Raw genomic sequence first — 20,918 nt, forward strand, 5'->3', positions numbered from 1 at the left:
GACTGCCCTGCTTCATCTAACAATAGTCTCAGTTCCAGCAGCCAATCAGAGCCGAGCTTCAGTGTCACGTGATCTGGCAGGAGTGTATTAGGTGAGCTTTGGGGTTTGTTTGAAACTCTCTGATGCCTGGACGCTCGAGATAAGACCCCGTTTCTCTCTCCTCGGTCAGATCTCAGGTAAGGGAGGCTGTTAAACCTCCTCACCCGTAATGAGTTCCTTTATTCTCTTGGTTACTAAAATCTATGATTTGCATGCTCTTTGGATACAATTCAGACTTTGTGATAATTCCGTGTAAGGTGTCATTCGGCGATGCAACGCTCTTCGCCAGACGGACTGATGGTTCACATGCTTTGGGTTTTTCACTTGATGCTGCCTAATACAGGGAGTCTCAACTCTAACAGTCCTGCCACCGACAGCTTGTGATATTCCAACCGGAGTAAAACTGGCTCTTGGTTATTAAACTAAAACTCCAAAGTGAGACTGTTAATCTGCTGTAAAGAGTCTGTGGATTTGGAGAGATGGGGTCAGAGACACCGCGCTCAGATTTCTTGTTGTTGCATGTGTGCTCTCCTTATCAAATGAATCTTTATCCGAGTTGATCTCTCTGTTACGAGTCATTAGTTTGAGTACTTTTGCATGAAATAGGTTGAAGACCCCCAACATGCCTTAGCTGCTGAAAGGTGAAAAGCCAACGATAAGCAAATAAAGTGAATAACCTTTTGAGATTAACCTTTGGTGACATTAGAAACAAATACCAAAACGAGACCTTTTCTTAGAACCAAGTTCACTTTTATTGGCCATTTGTGCCATAACTTTTGACCAAGTGGACCTAAGGTTAGTGGGTGGAGTCAAGGTGTCCTGACAGTAGCAACAGGTGAAGTTTATTAGATTATTTATGGCCATATTCTGGATGTCAAAATGTTGGCTGTGTAATGTTTCTGTTGTTCTACATTTGAGAACCTGACAAACTTGTTTTAACATGTCTAAACACTAAAAATTGGCTGCTCTCTCCAAACTTTTTGCAGCTAAATCTCAGTTAAAGTTTTGTGAACACAAAGGGCTGTTGCCACAAATAATGCATTAATAAAAAACGCAAATAAAGCAAGTAGAAAATGTTGAGTTTCTTTTTTTCCAGTATGAATTTTGAAACGCAATCGTGTAGTAAAATCAAATATGTTGCACGTTTAATCGCAGCTTTAATCTTTGAAGTCTGTAGGAACAATAAGCGGCACAAACAATGCACGTTTCAAAAATAGATGACAAGGGCACATGTGTTGTTGATTTACATGGTGAATGAGTGGCAGGCTCGATGAGATCAGCCAAGTGCATTGTTTGGAAGAGCATGTAACACCTGTTCCAAACATTTCTTTATTATCGGCAAAAATAGCCACCTCCACTCATTCATCACATGTTTATAATGTGACAGTATGTGTCCTGGTGGACGTGCGGCATTCTGCCTTGAGAACGTCTCTGCCTCTTATGAATATGAATCTGTTTTTAGTGGTCGCCAGTTCTTGTTTAATAAACACAATGTAGAAACATGGTTCATAAAAGGGAAGTTACGGGTCAGAAGTTTGAATATACACTTAGATCTCATGAAGATGTATAGAGCCCATATTTATAGCTTTGAATATGATGTACTTGGAATTGATCAAAGTCATTGTATAACCAGGACGGATTTGCTTTTATCAGATATCAAATAGTTATGTCCGACACAGAGGAAGTCGTGGAGGAAGAAGTGCAGTAAGTATGATCTCATTGCATCTCAAACATTGTAGTCTTTTTAGGGATGTGTTCAGAATGAAATATACTACTTAATAAATGCTGTGCACTGCCTGCTATTTACTTCAGAAGTATTACACTACATTATCATCGCATGACAAAATCAGGTAGCATGTGACTTGACATTGCTTTTCATTTTTAATTCATGTTTGTGTCAATATACGTCTAATTCTTATCATAAGCAGTTATTATAACCTTAGTTTCTTTCGTCACACTGGAAAGGGAAGGTTGGGTCACACGCAATGTATTTTTTTTGTAGCGAGTCATATCTAATCTGTGCATGCAGAATGAAGGATTGTATTTTAGTATGCTATTCCAAACTTCACCCAAGTCCTCCAGCTAATCTAATGCCATTCATAAATCATCTGGTATATTTTATAACCAACTCAAAGTCATCTGTTCATCTTCCTGTCTTTCTCTTTTATTTTTCTCCCTTCATCGTGTGCTTGTGTAGGGAAGGTAAGCCAGAGTACCATTCGTCATATCATGCACTAATCTTAATTATGTCAGGAGTGCATGAGACCACATAGACACACGAATTGCTTTTGTTACGTGCATGTTCAGAATGACTGTGGAATTGAATTAAACGAGTTATGTGGAGTAATGCTCAGATCCACTTCCACTCAGATGTCGCCGTCAATCCCCCTCTTGTGTGCTGTCCAATGAGCTGCTTGCCTGGATGGATTTCTTTACTTTAGGGATTCATGATGTCTAAAAGATTTCAATCATAATTATAGTAAGATAACGTAACAAAAAACCACTTCTTGTAGCTCATCTAGTTTATACAATGAAATATTCCTCATTTACAAGCTGTTGGGTGGATCTCAATGTTCTGACTGATGATATGTGCACACAGAATGAACACTGTTGACTTGATTCAGCATCTTGATAATGTAAAGACTGATCTCAGATTCCTTTTGCTGTTAAATGTATTGGCTACTAATCGTTGTTATGTTCACACTGTAGTGGAGGAGGCTGAAGAAGAAGGTAAAACACGTTTATTGAGCCTTTTCCTGCATGCCTTTTAATTCTAAATTAACTTTAAGTTGTATGATGAATTCATACATCGTTTTTCTATTAGAAAATAATGTATTAGGTTAATAATTGAATAGTTGATTGGAAAGCCCAGTTTCTTCTTTTACTGTGGACAAGTGTCTTTCACATCCAAACGTTTGACATGCATGTAAACAAGAGTTTATTAATTTACTCGTCCATATATGCTAATATTTATTTCTTGCTTAATTCCGTCATATGTTCGTTCCATTTCCTCTCCATCAGAAGTTGAAGGTAAAGCTTTAGGATTTGTTAAGATTTATTAAATTCATGTATTCATTACTTTATGCACCCATATTTTATTCACTTTTTAGGTTTTTATCTATTAAGTCGTATATTACTACAAATACATTTCGCATGATTTTGATATTTAACAATCGTCCTCCATTTTAATTGTTTTTTTTTAGTGCAGCCTCCCCCAGAGGAAGGTAAATCATCCACCTTCTCTTATGATGTGAACCTGTTCTTTTGATTAAAATAATGTCTAAGAAAAAAATGAAGTAAATATTTTATGTTTTATATATTTTCTTATTAGAACCAGCCCCTGAGGTGGAAGGTAACATTTCCCCAATTCTTTATTTTTGTGATTACTTTATTTATTATAACATTTAGTGTTTTGTTTATTAACTGTTTGTTTTTATATCATTGTTACAGAAGTTGATTGATAGTTCATTTTCAAACTATCAGATCAACACTCAATTTGAGCAATATACAAAATTCACCAAAACATTTACAAACTAACAATATTAGCCATTTCAGCAATTTGAGTCCTTTTTAAAAAAAAAGGAAATTCACGTATGTAAATCTTCATAGTTTTAACTATTAATTATTTCATATTTGTACAGAAGTGCCTGAACCTGAAGGTAAAGCTCTTTATAGCTTAAATAAACGAATATGTACATATGGATTATTATTCTGAACTTTTAGTGTGCAACTCATTTTGGACACATTTTTTTGCTGATTTGTGGTGAGATGTGCAGGAAAAGCATCTGGTTATTTTATGCTTTGTGTAATTGTTTGAATGGCAATGGTGGCCATCACCATCCATTCAGTTCAATGCATTTATTTCTATGAAATCTGATTTGGTATATGACATGCATCATTTTCTCTCGCTCAATGCATAAAATGTGATCATTTCATGATGTAGATGTAAACATTTATTGCAACGGGATGGTGTCTCTTTGCGAAGTATGAGGGATCCATGTGCGTGAAGTTTGCATGACATGATTCATATATGAGCTTGCTTTCATCGCATGTGCAAGGATACGGTCTGTCAGAACATTGGGTCGTCACATTCAGCTGTGCATTTTCTACAGGCTTAATTATTTTTGCTAACATGAAAACAGTTTGATGTGTAAAATAGAAAAGCTTAAATGGGATTATTCCTGTTTTCAGCTTACCTTTGTTTAAGTGAATGTTAATGTGCTTAAAATATTATTTTTGTTCATGTAACTTTCATTCCTTCCTCTACTGTGAAATGACAGAAGCCCCTGCTGAGGAGGAGACCGCAGGTAAATTATACACACGATATATGATTAATTGTCAAAGTAATATGTGACGTGTGCTGACCTCGGTACGTCTGTGCTGATGGATTTCCTGTGTTTTTCTCCCCAGATGAGCTAAAACCGAAGCCAAAGTGTGTTCTATAATCTTCTTTGCTTTCTTAAATTCACGTATTCATACAAAAGGCTGTGTTTTCATTCACAAACTACACTTTTACAGGTTCATGCCCAACATCACCGCTCCAAAGATACCCGAGGGAGACAAGGTGGACTTTGATGTGAGTAAAATGAGCTTTGTTTCACGTATTATACATCACTTTCTGTGTACACTTCAGAGTAAATGTAAGTGCTCGCGCGCGCATGTGTATAACAGGACATCCACAGAAAGCGTCAGGAGAAGGATTTAACTGAGCTGCAGTCTCTCATTGAAGCTCATTTCATCCAGCGAAAGAACGACGAAGAGGAACTGATCGCTCTGGTCAACAGAATCGTGAGTGCTGCGTACATTCAACCTCACACATATTTGGTCAGGTTGTGGATCAGATATCTAATATTAAAGGGTTTTAATAGGCATTTTGTGCCAAACAAAATAAGTGCGACTACATTAAGCTTCTTCTGTAATAGTTTTCTTTGTGGACTTCGTGCAGGAGAAGCGTCGTGGGGAGAGGGCAGAGCAGCAGAGAATCCGTACCGAGAAAGAGAAGGAAAGACAAGCTCGTCTCGCTGTGAGTGACGCTTCCTTCAGCCCTCAGGACACTTCCATAATGCCATGGGAAGTGGAATGCAATGAGAAACTAATACTGTAGTGCATCTCTGCAGGAGGAAAAGGAGCGAAGAGAGCTCGAGGAACAGAGAAAGAAACTGGATGACGATGTCAAGAAGAAGAAAGCTCTTACCAACATGACGCACCAGTACGGAGGAATCCAGCAGAAGGTCTGAATGAGGAGATTTCAGAGAAAATCAGAGAAACATTTATGCCCGGTTTCACAGACAAGGCTTAAGACTAGTCCCAGACTAAAGTGAAAGTTTGAGCTCTCTTAACTGAAAACAAATATGTCAGTGCCATTGTTTTGTCTCGAGATGCACACCAGTGATATTTTTATAAAAGTGACTTCAAGCATAGTCCAGGCTTAAGCTAAGCTGTGAAACCGGGCCTTAGTCCTGAAATTTAATATTAGATGGATTTTAAAAATTGATTACATTAGATAATGATAATAAGTACTTGCAAAAACGTTATATGGCTACCTTCAAATTCACATGAATGGTAAAGGTGGTTTTTGGACGCATTATGGTGTGGTTACAACATCTGCAGGCAAAAATTAGTCCGAATCTGCTTTTGTGTATTCCTGCAGGGAGAGGGCCGCAAAGGGGCAAAGAAACAGACGGAGAGAGAGAAGAAGAAGAAGATCTTGGCGGAGAGGAGGAAGCCACTTAACGTCGATCATCTGTCTGAAGATAAACTGAAGTAAACCGGCTCGCACACACAAATTTGATCTATTCGGATTTCTTTTTTGCCTGGACATTTCTATAATGACGAAGCTTCTGATTGGTCTTCGCAGAGAAAAGGCCAGTGAGTTCTGGCAATGGATGATGCAGCTGGAGGCTGAGAAGTTCGACCTCGGCGAGAAACTAAAGAAACAGAAATATGACGTAAGAATTTTCATTTTTTTATGGTTATAAAATGATGTGAACATTTTGTGGTAGTTGAACGATTTAAGATGAACACAAATTTAAATGAATGTGTATTTTAAAAAAAAGGAAAATCATTCATGTTCTTTTTGCGACGAGTCACTTTTATTTGTATAGCATTTACACATTCATAGAGCTTTAAAGGAAATCTACATAAAAATGCCATCAAAATGTAATTATTCATAATTGTTTTTTAATCCTTCCCTCCAACCACGAGTCATATAAAGACACACTTTTCACAATCTGATCAGTTCAGGTAAAATCCGATCCTGCAACTTTATAAATAAATAACCCCTTTAAACCTCAGAATAAAACAGGATTTCATGTTGACTTAAAAAAAAAAGTCAAAGCCAGTTTAGTAGTTCCCATTTTTGGAGCTGTGATCACAGGCATCCATGGCGTGCCTGTCTAAAACTGTGACTTGCTTCCAGGTGAATGTTCTCCAGAGCCGAATCAATGAACAGCAAAAGTTGTAAGTAACTGGTTGTAAGAGCGTAAACCTCACTGTTGTGTAGCCTGCTGTCAGTAACGGTTGTCGGTCAGACGCGTCACGGGTCTGGGCTCTCAATCGATTGCCTCCGCAAGGCAGGTGATGGCAGGTGATGTGCTTGTGGGTCCGATCAGGCACGGGACATCTGCGCATCCTCAGGTTTCCATCCTGTTGGTTCAGTGTTGTCCTCTGTGCTTAGCAAGGCTTCCGTGTCTGTCCCTTACAGATCACTCAGCTACTCGCTAGAGTCCAAGATCACCAGAGGTAAGTACGCCGAGCCACACTGGTCACTTTCCCCTGGTTTCAAAGGGCTTTAGGTTCGGAGGAAGAAAGCAGAGGAGCAAAGTTTGGTTGTCCTGTCGAGCAGACCAAGATGAATCGTGATTGCATTAAAAGTTTTGGGTTTGGTGTCCTTGACAGACCCCTGCTCTTCTCAGAACCATGTCCCGATGAAACCGTGAGGTCTTGAGTGGAGTGAGCTCAGCATGTGGTCCGGCTCGGTCTCAGCAACAAAAGGGGAACGTTTTAGGATCTTTGACCTCGATCCTAATTGGACCAGTTTAAGTGGCTCCTTCGGTTTCTACCGTAATGTTTACAGTAACTGAGATTTACACATACCTGAACGTAATCCACAAGACTACAAAGTGAACCATAAGGCAACGAATTATAATTTGCTACGATTTTACTTGCATATAGATGTGTTTTTATAAATATTAACAATTAGTATATTTTTTTAAGGTTGATAAGAAAGTCTCCAATGAAACTGTTAGTTAAAATTAAATATCGCGCCTCTGGTGATGGAATCTGTAGTGCCAGTAAAAGGGTAAGAACTACATTAAGATAAAACGGATCGCAGGCTTTTGTCTGAGTTGCGTGCAAACCATCCAGCACCTAAAACTGTTGTGTTTGCATGTATGCGACCTGTCAAAAGGATGGGACCCACCTTTTTTATATGTATAATTATGCACTTCGAGAAAAAGAGTGCATAGTCCTAAAAAATGATCAAACTCTGATGGATGTATATGTCATTTAATTTTGTATATGATATTTAATATAAAATGTATTCCTAGTTCTTATTTGTCGTAGGTAGGCTACTTGTTGGCTATTTTTCATTTACTTTTTATCTGATAGAACATAGCCATTTTAAAATGTATAATAATTATTGAATGTATTTGTAAAGAAATGCATACATTAATATATATTTGTATACAAAACAAATGTCAAGCATTTAAGTGTAACCTTCACATCATGAAAAACATGAACTCTGTTGACCCCAAACATTTGACAGGTCTTGTATGTTTGCATGTGTATTTATTTAAATATTTTATTCCTCTAATCCTGTGTTCCGCCACTCTGCTAACAGTCATATGTTGCGATTTCACTTCCAAAACCTGAATACGAGAAGAAAATGTTTTTTTGTTTTGAAGTAATCATCAGCATTTAATACTTTTCACAGTTTATGTGATGTATTAATCATTAGTGTTCAACATAGACTAAATAAATTGTATTTTCTTTGCAGTGCCAAAGGTCGTGGAAAGGGCAAGGTTGGTGGGAGGCTGAGGTAAACGAGCAGGACATGGAAGTGCTCAAGAAATCCAGAAGATTTTGTCACCGTTGCAACATAGATAGTTGTGGTCATTATGAAACTGTTTGACTGCAAGTGTAGAAACAGTAAAGTGACATTTCTTTGCGTTTGTCATGTTGACTTTTTTTGAGGTATTGATCAAACAGATATCCATAAAGTAACATTTTATTTTGAACATATTGGTATTTTTGCACATCACATGCCATCAGCAATACCAAGGCCATGGGTTTGCAGGGGTTCTCAACATTTTTGACTCCAAGGCCCCCCATTGTATTCAACAATATTCAAAGGCCCCCTCCCACTCACAAAACCTCAATTTCTACCCAATAAAATATTTAAGAGCTAAACTGGAAAAACGTTAAGTACCTATAAAAATGGCCAAATAATAAGAAATATTTAGTTTATGTATTTCAATGCTTCTGTAATTTTGTCTAATTTTACAATATTGGTCATTTTGAGGCCCCCTTGGAAGTCAGCTGGGGCCCCCTTGTGGGCCGTGGTCCCACTGTTGAGAGTTACCGGGTTTGAGGGAATGCACATATTCATAAAATGTTTGAATAGAAGTTGGACAAAATCATCTGCCAAAAGAGTAAATGTTAAATGAATTATGAACAATATTAGATGACAATCATTGCTTCAAGAATAGTCCAGGATTTTTTCCCCCCAGAAGAGTAATAATCACTCAAGATATTGACGCGTCTGACCGCCACTGGCGGGCAATGCAATGCAATACACACAAACTACCACAGGAGAACCCAGCAATGCTATTTACTCAAACCACCACTGGAGGGCGTTGAAATGCACTCATGCAAACAATACTGCAAAGTGTAATATGTATAAATGCACACAAATCATCAACAGAAAAGGCTTGGCAGTGGTTTAGGGGTGGAGTATGGAAGCCCAATTCCGCCACGTGATAAAAAAAATCAGGCTCTAATAAATCATAATTATGAGATACAAAATCGAAATTATGAGATTAAAAGTCATAATTATGAGATAAAAAGTCAAAATTATGAGATAAAAAATCATAATTATGAGATGAAAAGTCATAGTTATGAGATAAAAAGTCAAAATTATGACTTAATGTGCACATGCGCAGTGCAGCCAGGACACCGCACGCTGGTGACATCCGCTGGTTAGAATAGTGTAAATGCAACTCAGTGGTTTTACAAACCAATTGCGATTGGTTATATATATATTTTAGTTATTTGTTTTCAGTTTTCAGTATTTTTTTAAGCTTCCAGTGCAGACATCCAAATGCATCAGCAGACACATAATAATAAAACAGAGTACAAAATATATAAAAATATAAATAAAATACAACTGTAAATAGACAGTTGTACAGAAGTAATATACTGTATGTAAAATAGATTGGAAATTTGCGAATATTCAAATTTATTAAAAGCAATATGTCCAGATACTCTAGTACTCCTTCTGAAGCACCGGCCAGAGGGCAACAGTTCAAATATGTTGTGTCCAGGGTGTATCAAGTCTGTAATGATTGCACTTTACAAGAGTGGGAAAGAAAGCACCAATGATCTTTTCAGCAATCTGGACTATCCGCTCCATGGGTGATAGAGCATTTTCTGCTTATGCTCCTAAAATCTGGAACTCTCCCGATAAACATCAGGGAGGCAAACTCACTAGCCACTTTCAAATCTCTTCTTAAAACATTTTATTTCAGGATTGCTTTTACTTGACTGGATCTTTTGTTTTGTTTTGTATTTTATTGTGCTGTTTTATTAATGTGTGATGTATTGCTCTGATTTGTTTTATTAATGTGTGATGTATTGTTTTATTATATGTTGTGCAGCGCTTTGAGAAAGAAACTTAATGGCGCTATATAAAATAAATGTATTATTATTATTATTATTAACAATGGCTATTTATGTCATAATTATGACTTTTTTATCTCATAATTTCGATTTTTTTTTATCTCATAATTATGACTTTTTATCTCATAATTATGACTTTTTATCTCATAATTTCGATTTTTTATCTCATAATTTTGATTTTTGTATCTCATAATTTCGATTTTTTATCTCATAATTTTGACTTTATCTCATAATTTTGACTTTTTATCTCATAATTTTGACTTTTTATCTCATAATTATGACTTTTTATCTCGTAATTATGACTTTTATCTCATAATTTTGATTTTTGTATCTCATAATTTTGACTTTTTATCTCATAATTATGACTTTAGAGCCTGATTTTTTTTATCACGTGGCGGAAACGGGCTTCCATAGGTTAATTTCCTGTAATTTTAAATTACAGAAATATTAGTTTTTTTTAAAAGCAATTTATAGTATTTTTACAGTTACCAAAATGTAATGAAGTAATAATTTACGGATTTTTTCTGTAAAAGAAATATATGTAAAATTGCAACTGCTTTGTCATTAAATGCAGTTTAAGGTCATTGTGTATTTAGGGTATTTTAGAGGTCAACTGGTAATTCTACAGACACAAATGTAATTTATTTTGACATTTATTTTTGTTCTCACCTAAACAACATACAACTTTGCATTTTGACAATTTAAATATAGTAAACTGTAGTAAAACTGCTAGATCCTATTACGTTTTTGAAACTTTGCCTAACATATTAAATATTAAAATAAAGTATTTACGTGTGCAACGGTTATCGATTCACTATAGCTAATACAACATACAGTATTTTAACAGTTTGTAATAATTTCTGTAATATATTACAGTACGGCAGTATTTGTAATTTAAACAACAATATTGTAATTAATCTGCAATCAAATTTATAACTCTCCTTTTGGGCATATATATTTTAGTTGCGTAAGACTTCCATCATCCAATCAGAGGCTGCAAATTTAAATTTGGCGCACTTGCGTCTTAACGGCTGTGAGTGGCGGTATTAGTGCGAGCAGCAGAGCCAGAGCGGGAGTTTTCAAACTCCAGTGGATTACTATGGTAGCCAGGCAGACACCGCGGGAAACATCTCTGAGAACAGCAGTGAGCAGTAGCGTGCGAGTGACAGTGAAGAAATTTCTTCCGCTCCGATGGAAATATATGACATGTAGGCTACATATAAAGCGCCAATACTTTTGAAACTGTGAGGAAAACAACGCGCCTTTAGCGCCTGCTTCACTATACTCGTCGTCACCATGTCAGTCAGAGCAGCCGACCACCGGATGAGGTAAGCGTTTTATAACACATTTAAACGATTATTTTATTATTTCATGTCGTGTGCTGCACTTTTTGTCTTAAAGCTAATTGTTAGCACTCTTCTGATAAACCTGGAGGCCTAACGTTACTGTAATGTTAGCTATGGTTAGCTAAGGAGTAACGTTAACGTTAGTACATATAATACAGTAATTTGTGTTCTCAAGATAAAAGTTTTTTTTCTGAGACGTTTTTATGAACGTTTTTGGTTATAGATGATTATTACACCTGTAGGTAAAGTTACATTGTAAAAAATGACATTCTTGCTAAGTGACAACAAATCTCACCCCTTGGCAGATTTTTTACCATAAACTTATAATTCTTATATAATTTTACATAAAACAAAACTAAGGCCCGGTTTCATTATGTCTTAGTTAAATTAGGCTATTTAAGTTGCTTTTATTAAACTGATATATTTAAAAATTTTCAGTTAAGACCACTCAATATTCATTTTAGTCTGGGACTAGTCTTAAACCTTGTCTGTGAAATCGGGCCTAAATACCTTAGGTCACTTTTCTTGTCAAGTAATTGTATATCGATTTAAGAAGTTTTAGATATTTTTAATAAAAACAAGACAAAACTGCTGCTTAGTAAGAATGGCACTTTTTGCAGTGTAGGTAAAAATTATCTAATGTTTTCCCTATACATTTTGTTTTAATTTCATAGCAATACTCTAACCTTAATTTTCTTGTTGATGTTTTGTATGTCTATCTGTTGAACTTGTGCTTTGTATGTGTAAATGTTAATACAAACAATTTGTTTTTATCCAGCCTGGATCCAGTTGTATGCAAGAGACTGATGCTCTCAGCTGCGGAAGACAGGTGAGCTGATGTACCACAGTGTGTGAATAAGCAAACATGATCACATTAGTTATATACTATAACTTTCTGTCTAAATGATATTAGTGACCCATTATGTTTTCCATCAAAATATAGTAAATATACAAAGCCCACAATTGAAAGGGAATAGGATAAAAGTCATATTAAATAAGCCTGCATATTTTTCCATTTGGAAATGTTCATTTGTTTTGATTTATCTTCATGTTGTCTAGGTTCATATCATCTAACAAATTGTCTTGTTTATCTTGTCTTTTTCTGCAGGTCACCAGAACAGATGCTTTTGAATCGAGGAATAGAGAATGCCCGGTAAAAAGAGCTGACCTATTTCAACATTACAGCCTCATACATGGATGTTACACAAGAACTGAACCGCTATCTTGTTAAAGATTTATTATGCATGAATGTCGTTGTAAAAAACCCCATGGTCAAGGTGTTTTACTGCCTGTGTTCCTGATGCATGGTGATGCATATGTTTTCTTTGTTCAACGCATAATTAGTTATTAATGTTTGCAGTACCGGGCAGGGACCTATTTGAGTAGTCAAACCATTTAGGGGCTTATGGGAGGTTATTTCAGAAGAGCCAACATTGTTACTTTTTTAGGCACAGGTTCATAATGGCCATGCTAGAGAAAATAGCATAAGAAAAGGTTACTTTGCTGTGGGTAACTCTTCAAGTTCAAAGAACAAATACTACTATATTAAATATTACTAAAATATTAAATTGTGAAATGTAATATTTACAAAACATAAATACTGCATTAGTAATTATTATAAATAATAATATTAATTAATATAATGAATTACTAAAATTAATTGATAGTATTATACATTATTAATTAATGTTAAATAATGCACTAAAGTATAAATACTGTATATATTATTATACTAAATATTACTAAAATAGTATGTTAGTGTACTACTACAATAAATACTAAAAAATAATACTACATTTTGATAGACGTTCAATTTTATTCTTTCAGATACAATCAAAGCTCTGTGGGAATCTAGGCTATATTGTCTGCTTCAGTCTATTTTTATCCCTGCGTCCAAATTCACATACCATACGTACTAAATATTATTGGAAATTAAAATGTTCTATAACAGCATGTTCTTTTAAGGCATAGTAAGCAAATTGTGTCTACTTGTTAACTACAGGTTAATGCTAATTGTATCATATCACAGGCAATTAAATAACTAAATAGAAAATCACTATATTCAAAGAACTTACAATAGTTAGATACAGGTCATTTTCACGTTTGTTTATGACTTTGACAGCAACCTCTAATGAAGAAAACAATGATTATAACAAAAGATTAAATGACAATCTATACACTGTAAACTGTGACACAAAGACTCTTCCAAAGGCTCCTTGTTCTTGATAATGTCCTTCTTCATAGAGAGACTTTCATTTTTCTGAAAAACATGTAGTAATACTGTTTATGATGTATGATTCTCAAGACATGGTTAATGTTTGTGGTCACTTATGAGGTGAGATTAAAATGATAACTCCAAGCAATATTAAATAGACAGACAGACTCACTATCAGTCAGCTCGAGACAATAAGCACATGATGGGATGAGCTCATCTTGCAACTTTTTCACCATACGCTGTAGACCGAAGGGACGCTTTATGGCATTCCATATTCAAAGACAACGATCTTTTTGTCCCTTCTCTTTCTCGCACGTTGTTCAGATTGATATCTGTGGTGCTTGGGTTGACCAGTATGTTGCATGCGTGAATGTCGCTGTGGAAAACCCCATGGTCAAGGCAGTATTACACTGCTTGTGTTGCCTGATTTTTTCGTTGTTGAAAGCATGATTATTAAGTCATGTTTTCAGTACGGTGCAGGGGCAAGGGTACTCCATAACAATTCTTATATGATCTGAGTAGTCAAACCAAACCACTCAAACATTTGAATGATGTTGGGGAATTTGGGATGTTGTTGCAGAAGAGCCATCATTGTTACTTCTTTGGGCACAGGTTCATCATGGCCACGCTAGAGAAAAGGGTATAAAAAAGGTTACTTGGCCATGACTCTTCAAGTTCAAAATACAAATATTACTATATTAAATATTACTAAAATAGGCTATTATCTCATAAAAATATAATATAATAATATTTATAAAATATAAATAGTATAAGTAAGCGAATTGTGTCTACTTTTCGTTAACTACATGTAAATGATAATTGTATAATATCATAGGCAATTAAATAACTAAATATAAAATCATTATGTCTGACCAACTTAAAATAGTTAGATATGGGTCGTTTTCACGTTTGTTTATGACTTTGACAGCCCCCTGTAAATGAAGAAAACACATAAGGAGTACAGTTGTTTGCTGAATTCTGTAAATACCTGTTGGCCATCAGATTTACGTTGCCACAAAGAATGCAAGTATTTCTAATCCTTAAAAAAGGTCATTCTGTATTATTGTTTTAGTCCTACAGATGTCGCTGTGGGTTTGGGCGTATTTCCAATGATTTATTTATTTTATTACATCTGTGGGTGTAGTACTTTATTTTTACAGTTCTTTGTATTCTGTTGTTTTGTTTCTCTTTTTCTCTCTGCTCTCACTATCGTCCCTCCAACAAGGTTGATTGTCATCAGATTTAAAAAAGACTCGTTAATGTTGTAACTTTTTGAGAATTCTACATTGAGTTAAAGAACTTGCTGATGTTGTTGTACCTTTTTAAGTTGATGTACTGATTTTGTACTCATTTGTTGACAATTTTAACATTACTTGTTAGCACTTTGTTTCCCAAGAAATAACTGACTTCAGTGGAAGCTGTAGAGAGGTGGATGCCACTTATATTGTATACTGGGAGTGAGGGAAAAATATTGTTGTTTATTTGTTTTCTTTTTTTGTAAGGTTAATAAATAGTTTGGTCCTCCCGGTAGCTAGCTTTTGTTTAGTTTGTTATTTTGGCTTTATCCCCTCTTGAAGTTATTGTTTCCTTTTTTTGCTGTTATAATAAACCTTTACTTTTTTGACTTCCAAAAATTGTTGTTGTGGTTCCTGGCTGGGACAGGAGTGAAGATCTCCAACATGTTTTGTTACGTTGAATTCCAACCCCCTAGACGGGGAGAGTAACAATAGTTTGGACTGCTATTAGTGAGTGTTTCTCTCAGCAACAGTGTTCTTCAAACACACAATAATCAAAAATGACATTATAACGTATTGTAATGTAATGCTGGGAAAACAACATATAAAGGTGTAGAAAGTAGGTGGGTAAGTTAACACTATTATCAACTCGGAAATAATTTATGGAACGGTGCTCTTTGATTGTTTACAGATACTTGTAACATTTTAATGTTACTAAATACTTTTAATGTTACTCAATCCAGACGTTACTTCCGCATTTGTGGTGGGAAATATCCCACTTCCGAGGTGTCTTGCCTGCATCATAATTATTATTTTTCCTTGAAAAGAAGATACAAAATACCAAGTAAACGACAAGAAAAATTTTAGTAACATTCCAAGAAGTCCAAATAGCAGCATAACAAAAATAAGCAAAATAAACATAAATTAGAAAAAAATAAATACAGAAATACAATATAGTAGAAGGGGGAATCACCACAAAATACATTCAAAATAGTACATAGTTTGAGGGCTTTTTTATGATGCACGAGTTAAAGATTTGAAGAATATCATTAAATCTTTCTGAAAAAGTAAGAAAGTGGGGGGTTATTAAAGTTACTGCATTTATGAATAAAGTAATTGGCCAAAATCGCAATATTATTAACCAAAAAATTCAACATCACAATTCCGACAAAAAGACAAATATTTTAGAGTTTTAAAATCAAAGTCAGGTATTACATATTTAAAACTTAACCAAGCATAGAGGTCATCCCAAAGTTTTTTTGAGAGAATTTGCATAAATAAAACAACTCTGCATCACAAAAGGTGCACACATTACAATCCATATTAAATCTATGTCTGAGAAACTCATTAGAGGGATAAATATCATTAATAATTTTAAACTGAACTTCTTTTACCTTCGGTAGAAGTGGAAGAGAGAGAAATCTTGTTCTATTTCTAACCACTCTCTCTTCTGGAAAACAAGAGATCTCTTTTTTACTTTAAAAGGGAATTTCTGTGTATTTACTTATGTTCTTAAAACCTTATTTTTACAGCTCTGCTCTGTAAAATGAACACCAGAGATGATTAGATGAACTTACCTTGGTATCAAAGGTAAATAACACAATGCAACTTTAAACAACTGAATCAAACCAGCAAGAAGAGCTTTCAACAAAGATAAATATAATTTCTGAGTACAAATATTATTATATTTTACACAAAAAAATATCACAACTAAGGAAATTTCCATCCCCGTCCATAATATGTACAATGGACCTTGGTCCATCCAGTCTTGAAAAAACACAGATTTTCCCTTAATAAGGATACACTTATTATTCCACAAAGAACAACTGTGTGGCGAAAAGTTGTGTTTGAATATTAATTTCCAATATAATAATACCTGACTATGATGAAAAGATGACTATTTACACTTTAACTTTGAAGACTCAAAATCACACCTTAAAAGGAAATCAATGCCCCCAAAAGAATGAAAACTGTTAGAAGGCCTGCCCTGCATCATAAATTACCTGAGTCTGACATGGAATGGCTAGCGCACGTCCACGTTTCAGCAAATTGCAGCGATCTATATTTGCTTCTTTTCCACCTTTCTGCAGTCTTTAAAATAAAATATATAGCACAACAACTTCTCCCGTTCTAAACAGAGTAAGTTACAGATTGCGGTGCTGCATTCAGTCAGTCGAGACATGTCCACATTATTGAGTCAGTCTGTCACTCAGTGGGCGTGACTCGCTTGACTTTCGTGTGTCGTCACGCACTACTTCCGGGCCGTTAAGCCCGCCCACGTTGGTGTTCGCGTTTGAGACGCGACTGTTTGAATTATGTGAAATCATTCACATCAGCAATTTCAAACAGACGTTGTGTGAATTTCTGTCAAAGGTTGATAGTCTAAAACTTTACGGATGAAATCAGAAACAAAGCTATGCGTGAGTAACGGCTCTAAGCTTTCGTTTCATGCCTTGAATTGCAAAACGTAGGATATGCGCGCGTGAACGCAGGATGAAGTTTATAGTAGTTCATAGTGGCGAAAACACGGAGTATGCTTAAAGATATGATGAAATCGATGTAGTACGAATATTAAACACCCGAAATGGTCAGCATTTGTCTTATGGGTGGACATAGACATTGTACTGTGCTTTCGATCTGATCTTGTTTTTCTCCTATGCAGTTTACCATGTCCTCTAATGCCCCGAGTTTCAAGTAAAAGGAGACTGTTAAACCCAAACAAATCTCAGCTGTTGTTTGAAGAGGCTCCGATTAATGGACCGAAGCATGACTGTGGACCACAGCTTCCGAGTGCTATTCACCCCAGAACATGTATATCAGAAAAACAACAGAGAGCTAATGCACAACGTTCCCTTTGGGTAAACGTATGCTTGGTAACCTAAACAATACTTTTGTGTTAAAAATGTTTTTTGTTGTTGTTGAGCAAAGGTATGTTAATGAGATGTATTATCAATTTGCAGGTGTCTCCACAGTTTAGTTCACATGATATCAAAGCAGTTAGTCGTGGAAGGGAAAGTACGAGAGGTAAATCGAACACAGTGATGGGATTGTCTTTTCATCACAACAGACCAACAGCTGTCTGCAAATACTCCCCACTTTCGTTTGAGACAAACACTGCAGTTTCACAGCACCCGCACAAGAACACTCAGACAAAAACAACCATTCAACAACCACTCAAAGAAGTAAGGTGTTCAAGGGCTAAGAAAGACAGACAGATTTCTTCAAGCAATCTAAATAAAGAACTTGTAGAAACTCCTAAACGGACACCGTCTCTTCGTAAAGGGGTGAAAAGAAGTACTGCTCAATCTGTGGTTAGACCAGGTGCTTCCAGGCGTACAGAGCTCCCAAGCACCCCACCTCACCATGAAAATGAGAAAAGGACTCCTGAAGGTTTTGTTCACACCCCAGTGTCAAAAGAAGGCCAAACACCAAACACAATCTCAGTTCCTGCACCTCTGGAGGTAGAGACACCGGAAATGCCACATTGTTCCAGTGCATCTTCAGCCAGTGTTTCACATCTCCTGTTTCCCCCAAACCAGGCAAAGACCCCTCCACGAACTGAGAATACAAGTGTCCTGGTGGAGGACACACCTGAGAAAGACTATGGGCTGAGGGTAACATGGAGAAGGAGGAAAGGGTTAATGAAAGTATTGATGGACAGGGGAAAGCTCCTTGTCACTGATACAGAAGTTGCTAATGAATGGATCTAAGACTTTAGTTAGTAGATAATGTAATCATTTATGATTTGTTTCACGGTCTTTTCTGTTCAAAAATTATGTGATAAATTGAGTGAGATTAGGTGATGGGTGTCATGTTTTTATTTGGGCTACACTGATCCCTTTGGGACATCATTTATCCTTATGAACAAAAAAAAAGAAAATCTTACAATGAAATATATTTGAAATATGTTTTGCAGAAAGGTTGCAGATTTTATTTAATAAAAACACTGCTGTTGTGCCTTTGTATTGCACTAAACATAAATTATGTACTTAAATGTGAAATATACGTACATATCTGTGACTAAACTAGGTGACTTTTATCTTGTCAAGCGCCAACCGTTTAATGACTTTTAACTTGGCGGGTATCTTCCCAAGCGTCCTTTGCGGAGCCGCAGCTGCGAAACTTGCAGCGTGTATTTGTTTACTGAATTAATCTTATGTACATGTAGTATTTAAATTTGTTCGCATCATCAGAAACTTATGTTGTAAACATTTTTATTGTAACAATTGGGTTTAAAATGGAATAATATTTAATAGTAATGAGGAGCAGTTCGTCCGTGTCTTTAACTGGCGGCCGCGGGTCGGGCTCGGTTCGGCTGATCAGTCCACCTGCAAGTCCAGCAGTGGTTACTGTGGACACTGCCATTGAATATTTAATGGTGAAGAAAGACTTTCAGGCTGCCCTGGACACGTGTGAGAAAGGTCTAGAGAGTTTGGCTTCTGCAGAGCAGGAGGAGAGTTGGTGGGTCAGACTGAATGCAGACTTCGTCTAGTTAGATAAAATACAGACATGCAGGCTAATTTATGATTAATCCGTTGAGCATACTAAACCTAACACATGGCACATGTCAGTTTTCGCAAAAATATGAGAAAATTCAGTATACCAACATACCACATGAAATTATGGTTTGGTCTAATTATATTACAGTATTTGCATCCTGTACATTTTGTAGTTTTGATATTTACATGTTAGTTTTACTTTAATTCAACGTTTCATATTCATGTTAAAAGGAAGATTTTTATGATGTGTTCATTAACAATAAATGTTTGTCCTCACAGCTTCAAGCATGGAGAACTGAAAGCTGCTTTGACTATAGTGGGGATTCAGGCGTTGGCTGAGCTCAATCAGTGGCGTGGAGTTTTGTCATGGGTTTTACAGCAATATGGAGAAACTACGAAAATTCCTGCCAAGATTATCCAGATGTGGTACGAGGGATTTTTTCAATGGACACACTTAAACCCATAAATAATATGCAACTGAATATCACTTGGCATGGAAATTGACTAATGGTTGGTAAATTGTCTTTTCCAGCATTCTGCTGTATGTGAAAGTAGGTGAATGGGCAGTGATGAAGGATGCAGTTAATGATTGGTTGCGCTGCTCCAGTAACATGAGCCAATCAGGGTTCAGCACAATGTCTGAACTGTATATTCTTCACATACTGTTACCGATGGGCCTTACGGCCGAAGCTCTGGAGCTGCTGGAGAGTGATGTGGGACAGGTTGCGTTCACTGAGGAACAGAGGCAAGCTGCGCGTAGTTTGGTAGACCTTCAAAAAGAGAAAAATGCGTCATTGTCCAACCCAGATCCTCAATCTGTAGCTGTAGCTGCTTCACGTAAAGGTCTCTTTATTTGCTTTTGAGTAAAATTATTTTGCAAACATAAACGTAATATGGGTTGATTACAATATTCTGGCATATCACAAATGGAGTTATCGTGTGTACATTTGTGTGATTGACAGATAATTCAAGCAAGAGGCTCAATCCCATCATGAGGTTGTTGCTCAGAGGTCTCTCATTAGCCAGTGTGAGAGTCAGATCCATCTCTCTACGAAGAGTTTTTCTGGCTGTAATGTTGCTGTATCTGCTTCTTATCCGTATGGACCCCGGTAAGAAGGCTGAGGACATCAGGTTTTTTATGCACTCACTTTATGCAGTTTTCACATTATTAAATATCTTATCTCCGCTCTCAGCTCTTCCCTCAGCATTCCCTTGGCTGCTTCATTTGCACGGACTCCTGCAACAGGTGTGGAATACCATGTTTGGACCGTACTACAAAGGCAATACAAGGAATTAAATTCTTTCTGTGTCAAGGACCTCACTGTGAAACAGTGTGCTCGATTTTTAATAAATACATTAGGTTTGGCCATAGTCATCACTTTCCCATGGTGCATTTCTGCATTAGACTAATCTAATAACCTATTTAAGATATACAATGTCTAGGAGATGAGAAATTGTGAAAGGAAATTTTATTTAATATGAAATAAAATGTAAATATAACTGTTGTTTTGTGTATGATTTAGGGGGGGTTGCCATCACAGCGTGATTTTGAACTGTACATTTATATGCAACACTTTCCAATAACTGTAATAATTGTAATAATGTTATAAACAAAAACGTTCAGTATATCAGCTCACCAGTACATGACAAATGTGAATATGACTCAAGCTGTATGGGATTGTATCTA

At 36.1% G+C, this 20,918-nt stretch overlaps 3 protein-coding genes and 2 long non-coding RNA genes across 11 annotated transcripts; 4 read left to right on the plus strand and 1 right to left on the minus strand.

Annotated features, from left to right (window-relative positions):
- Positions 1–190: 190 nt before the first annotated feature.
- Positions 191–8,210, plus strand: tnnt2e (troponin T2e, cardiac). Of its 4 annotated transcripts, none has more exons than XM_057324518.1 (14): positions 297–3,069; positions 3,243–3,263; positions 3,371–3,391; positions 3,681–3,698; positions 4,320–4,346; positions 4,450–4,471; positions 4,558–4,615; positions 4,711–4,827; positions 4,985–5,062; positions 5,157–5,270; positions 5,690–5,802; positions 5,897–5,987; positions 6,458–6,498; positions 8,036–8,210. In XM_057324518.1, the coding sequence occupies exons 1-14, from the start codon at positions 3,000–3,002 to the stop codon at positions 8,079–8,081; spliced, it is 837 nt and encodes a 278-aa protein (XP_057180501.1). In that variant the 5' UTR covers positions 297–2,999; the 3' UTR covers positions 8,082–8,210. The 4 variants fall into 4 exon arrangements, with proteins under 4 accessions (XP_057180499.1, XP_057180501.1, XP_057180500.1 ...); XM_057324519.1 differs by lacking the exon at positions 6,458–6,498 and adding an exon at positions 6,743–6,780 and having other exon boundaries at positions 299–3,069; XM_057324516.1 differs by lacking the exon at positions 6,458–6,498 and having other exon boundaries at positions 191–3,069.
- A 1,903-nt stretch (positions 8,211–10,113) lies between these two features.
- Positions 10,114–12,504, plus strand: LOC130548064 (uncharacterized). The gene is made up of 3 exons (XR_008961971.1): positions 10,114–11,264; positions 12,061–12,111; positions 12,391–12,504. It is a non-coding gene; the product is annotated as an uncharacterized LOC130548064 (long non-coding RNA).
- Positions 12,505–13,081: 577 nt separating this feature from the next.
- Positions 13,082–16,945, minus strand: LOC130548063 (uncharacterized). Its single transcript, XR_008961970.1, has 3 exons — positions 16,736–16,945; positions 13,670–14,125; positions 13,082–13,542 (listed from the first exon to the last, which is right to left on the minus strand). It is a non-coding gene; the product is annotated as an uncharacterized LOC130548063 (long non-coding RNA).
- A 62-nt stretch (positions 16,946–17,007) lies between these two features.
- Positions 17,008–18,671, plus strand: rhno1 (RAD9-HUS1-RAD1 interacting nuclear orphan 1). 4 transcript variants are annotated; one of them, XM_057324321.1, is made up of 3 exons: positions 17,008–17,319; positions 17,395–17,605; positions 17,693–18,671. In XM_057324321.1, the coding sequence occupies exons 2-3, from the start codon at positions 17,411–17,413 to the stop codon at positions 18,440–18,442; spliced, it is 945 nt and encodes a 314-aa protein (XP_057180304.1). In that variant the 5' UTR covers positions 17,008–17,319; positions 17,395–17,410; the 3' UTR covers positions 18,443–18,671. The 4 variants fall into 4 exon arrangements, with proteins under 4 accessions (XP_057180304.1, XP_057180303.1, XP_057180305.1 ...); XM_057324320.1 differs by having other exon boundaries at positions 17,008–17,152; XM_057324322.1 differs by having other exon boundaries at positions 17,008–17,152; positions 17,395–17,596.
- Positions 18,672–18,828: 157 nt separating this feature from the next.
- pex26 (peroxisomal biogenesis factor 26) lies at positions 18,829–20,720 on the plus strand. Its single transcript, XM_057324325.1, has 5 exons — positions 18,829–19,193; positions 19,511–19,657; positions 19,764–20,074; positions 20,194–20,340; positions 20,425–20,720. The coding sequence occupies exons 1-5, from the start codon at positions 18,991–18,993 to the stop codon at positions 20,526–20,528; spliced, it is 912 nt and encodes a 303-aa protein (XP_057180308.1). The 5' UTR covers positions 18,829–18,990; the 3' UTR covers positions 20,529–20,720.
- The last annotated feature ends 198 nt before the right edge of the window (positions 20,721–20,918 follow it).

Source organism: Triplophysa rosa, linkage group LG24 (genome assembly GCF_024868665.1).
Source record: "Triplophysa rosa linkage group LG24, Trosa_1v2, whole genome shotgun sequence".
Classification (NCBI taxonomy): Eukaryota; Metazoa; Chordata; class Actinopteri; order Cypriniformes; family Nemacheilidae; genus Triplophysa; species Triplophysa rosa.

Coding starts and splice junctions, on each gene's coding strand:
- tnnt2e (XM_057324516.1), top strand. CDS start 3,000: ATGCTAATATTTATTTCTTGCTTAATTCCGTCATATGTTCGTTCCATT. Junction 5,063..5,156: donor AAAGACAAGCTCGTCTCGCT/GTGAGTGACGCT, acceptor GCATCTCTGCAG/GAGGAAAAGGAGCGAAGAGA. Junction 5,271..5,689: donor ACGGAGGAATCCAGCAGAAG/GTCTGAATGAGG, acceptor GTATTCCTGCAG/GGAGAGGGCCGCAAAGGGGC.
- rhno1 (XM_057324321.1), top strand. CDS start 17,411: ATGCCCCGAGTTTCAAGTAAAAGGAGACTGTTAAACCCAAACAAATCT. Junction 17,606..17,692: donor TTTGGGTAAACGTATGCTTG/GTAACCTAAACA, acceptor ATCAATTTGCAG/GTGTCTCCACAGTTTAGTTC.
- pex26 (XM_057324325.1), top strand. CDS start 18,991: ATGAGGAGCAGTTCGTCCGTGTCTTTAACTGGCGGCCGCGGGTCGGGC. Junction 19,194..19,510: donor GCAGAGCAGGAGGAGAGTTG/GTGGGTCAGACT, acceptor TTGTCCTCACAG/CTTCAAGCATGGAGAACTGA. Junction 19,658..19,763: donor GCCAAGATTATCCAGATGTG/GTACGAGGGATT, acceptor TGTCTTTTCCAG/CATTCTGCTGTATGTGAAAG.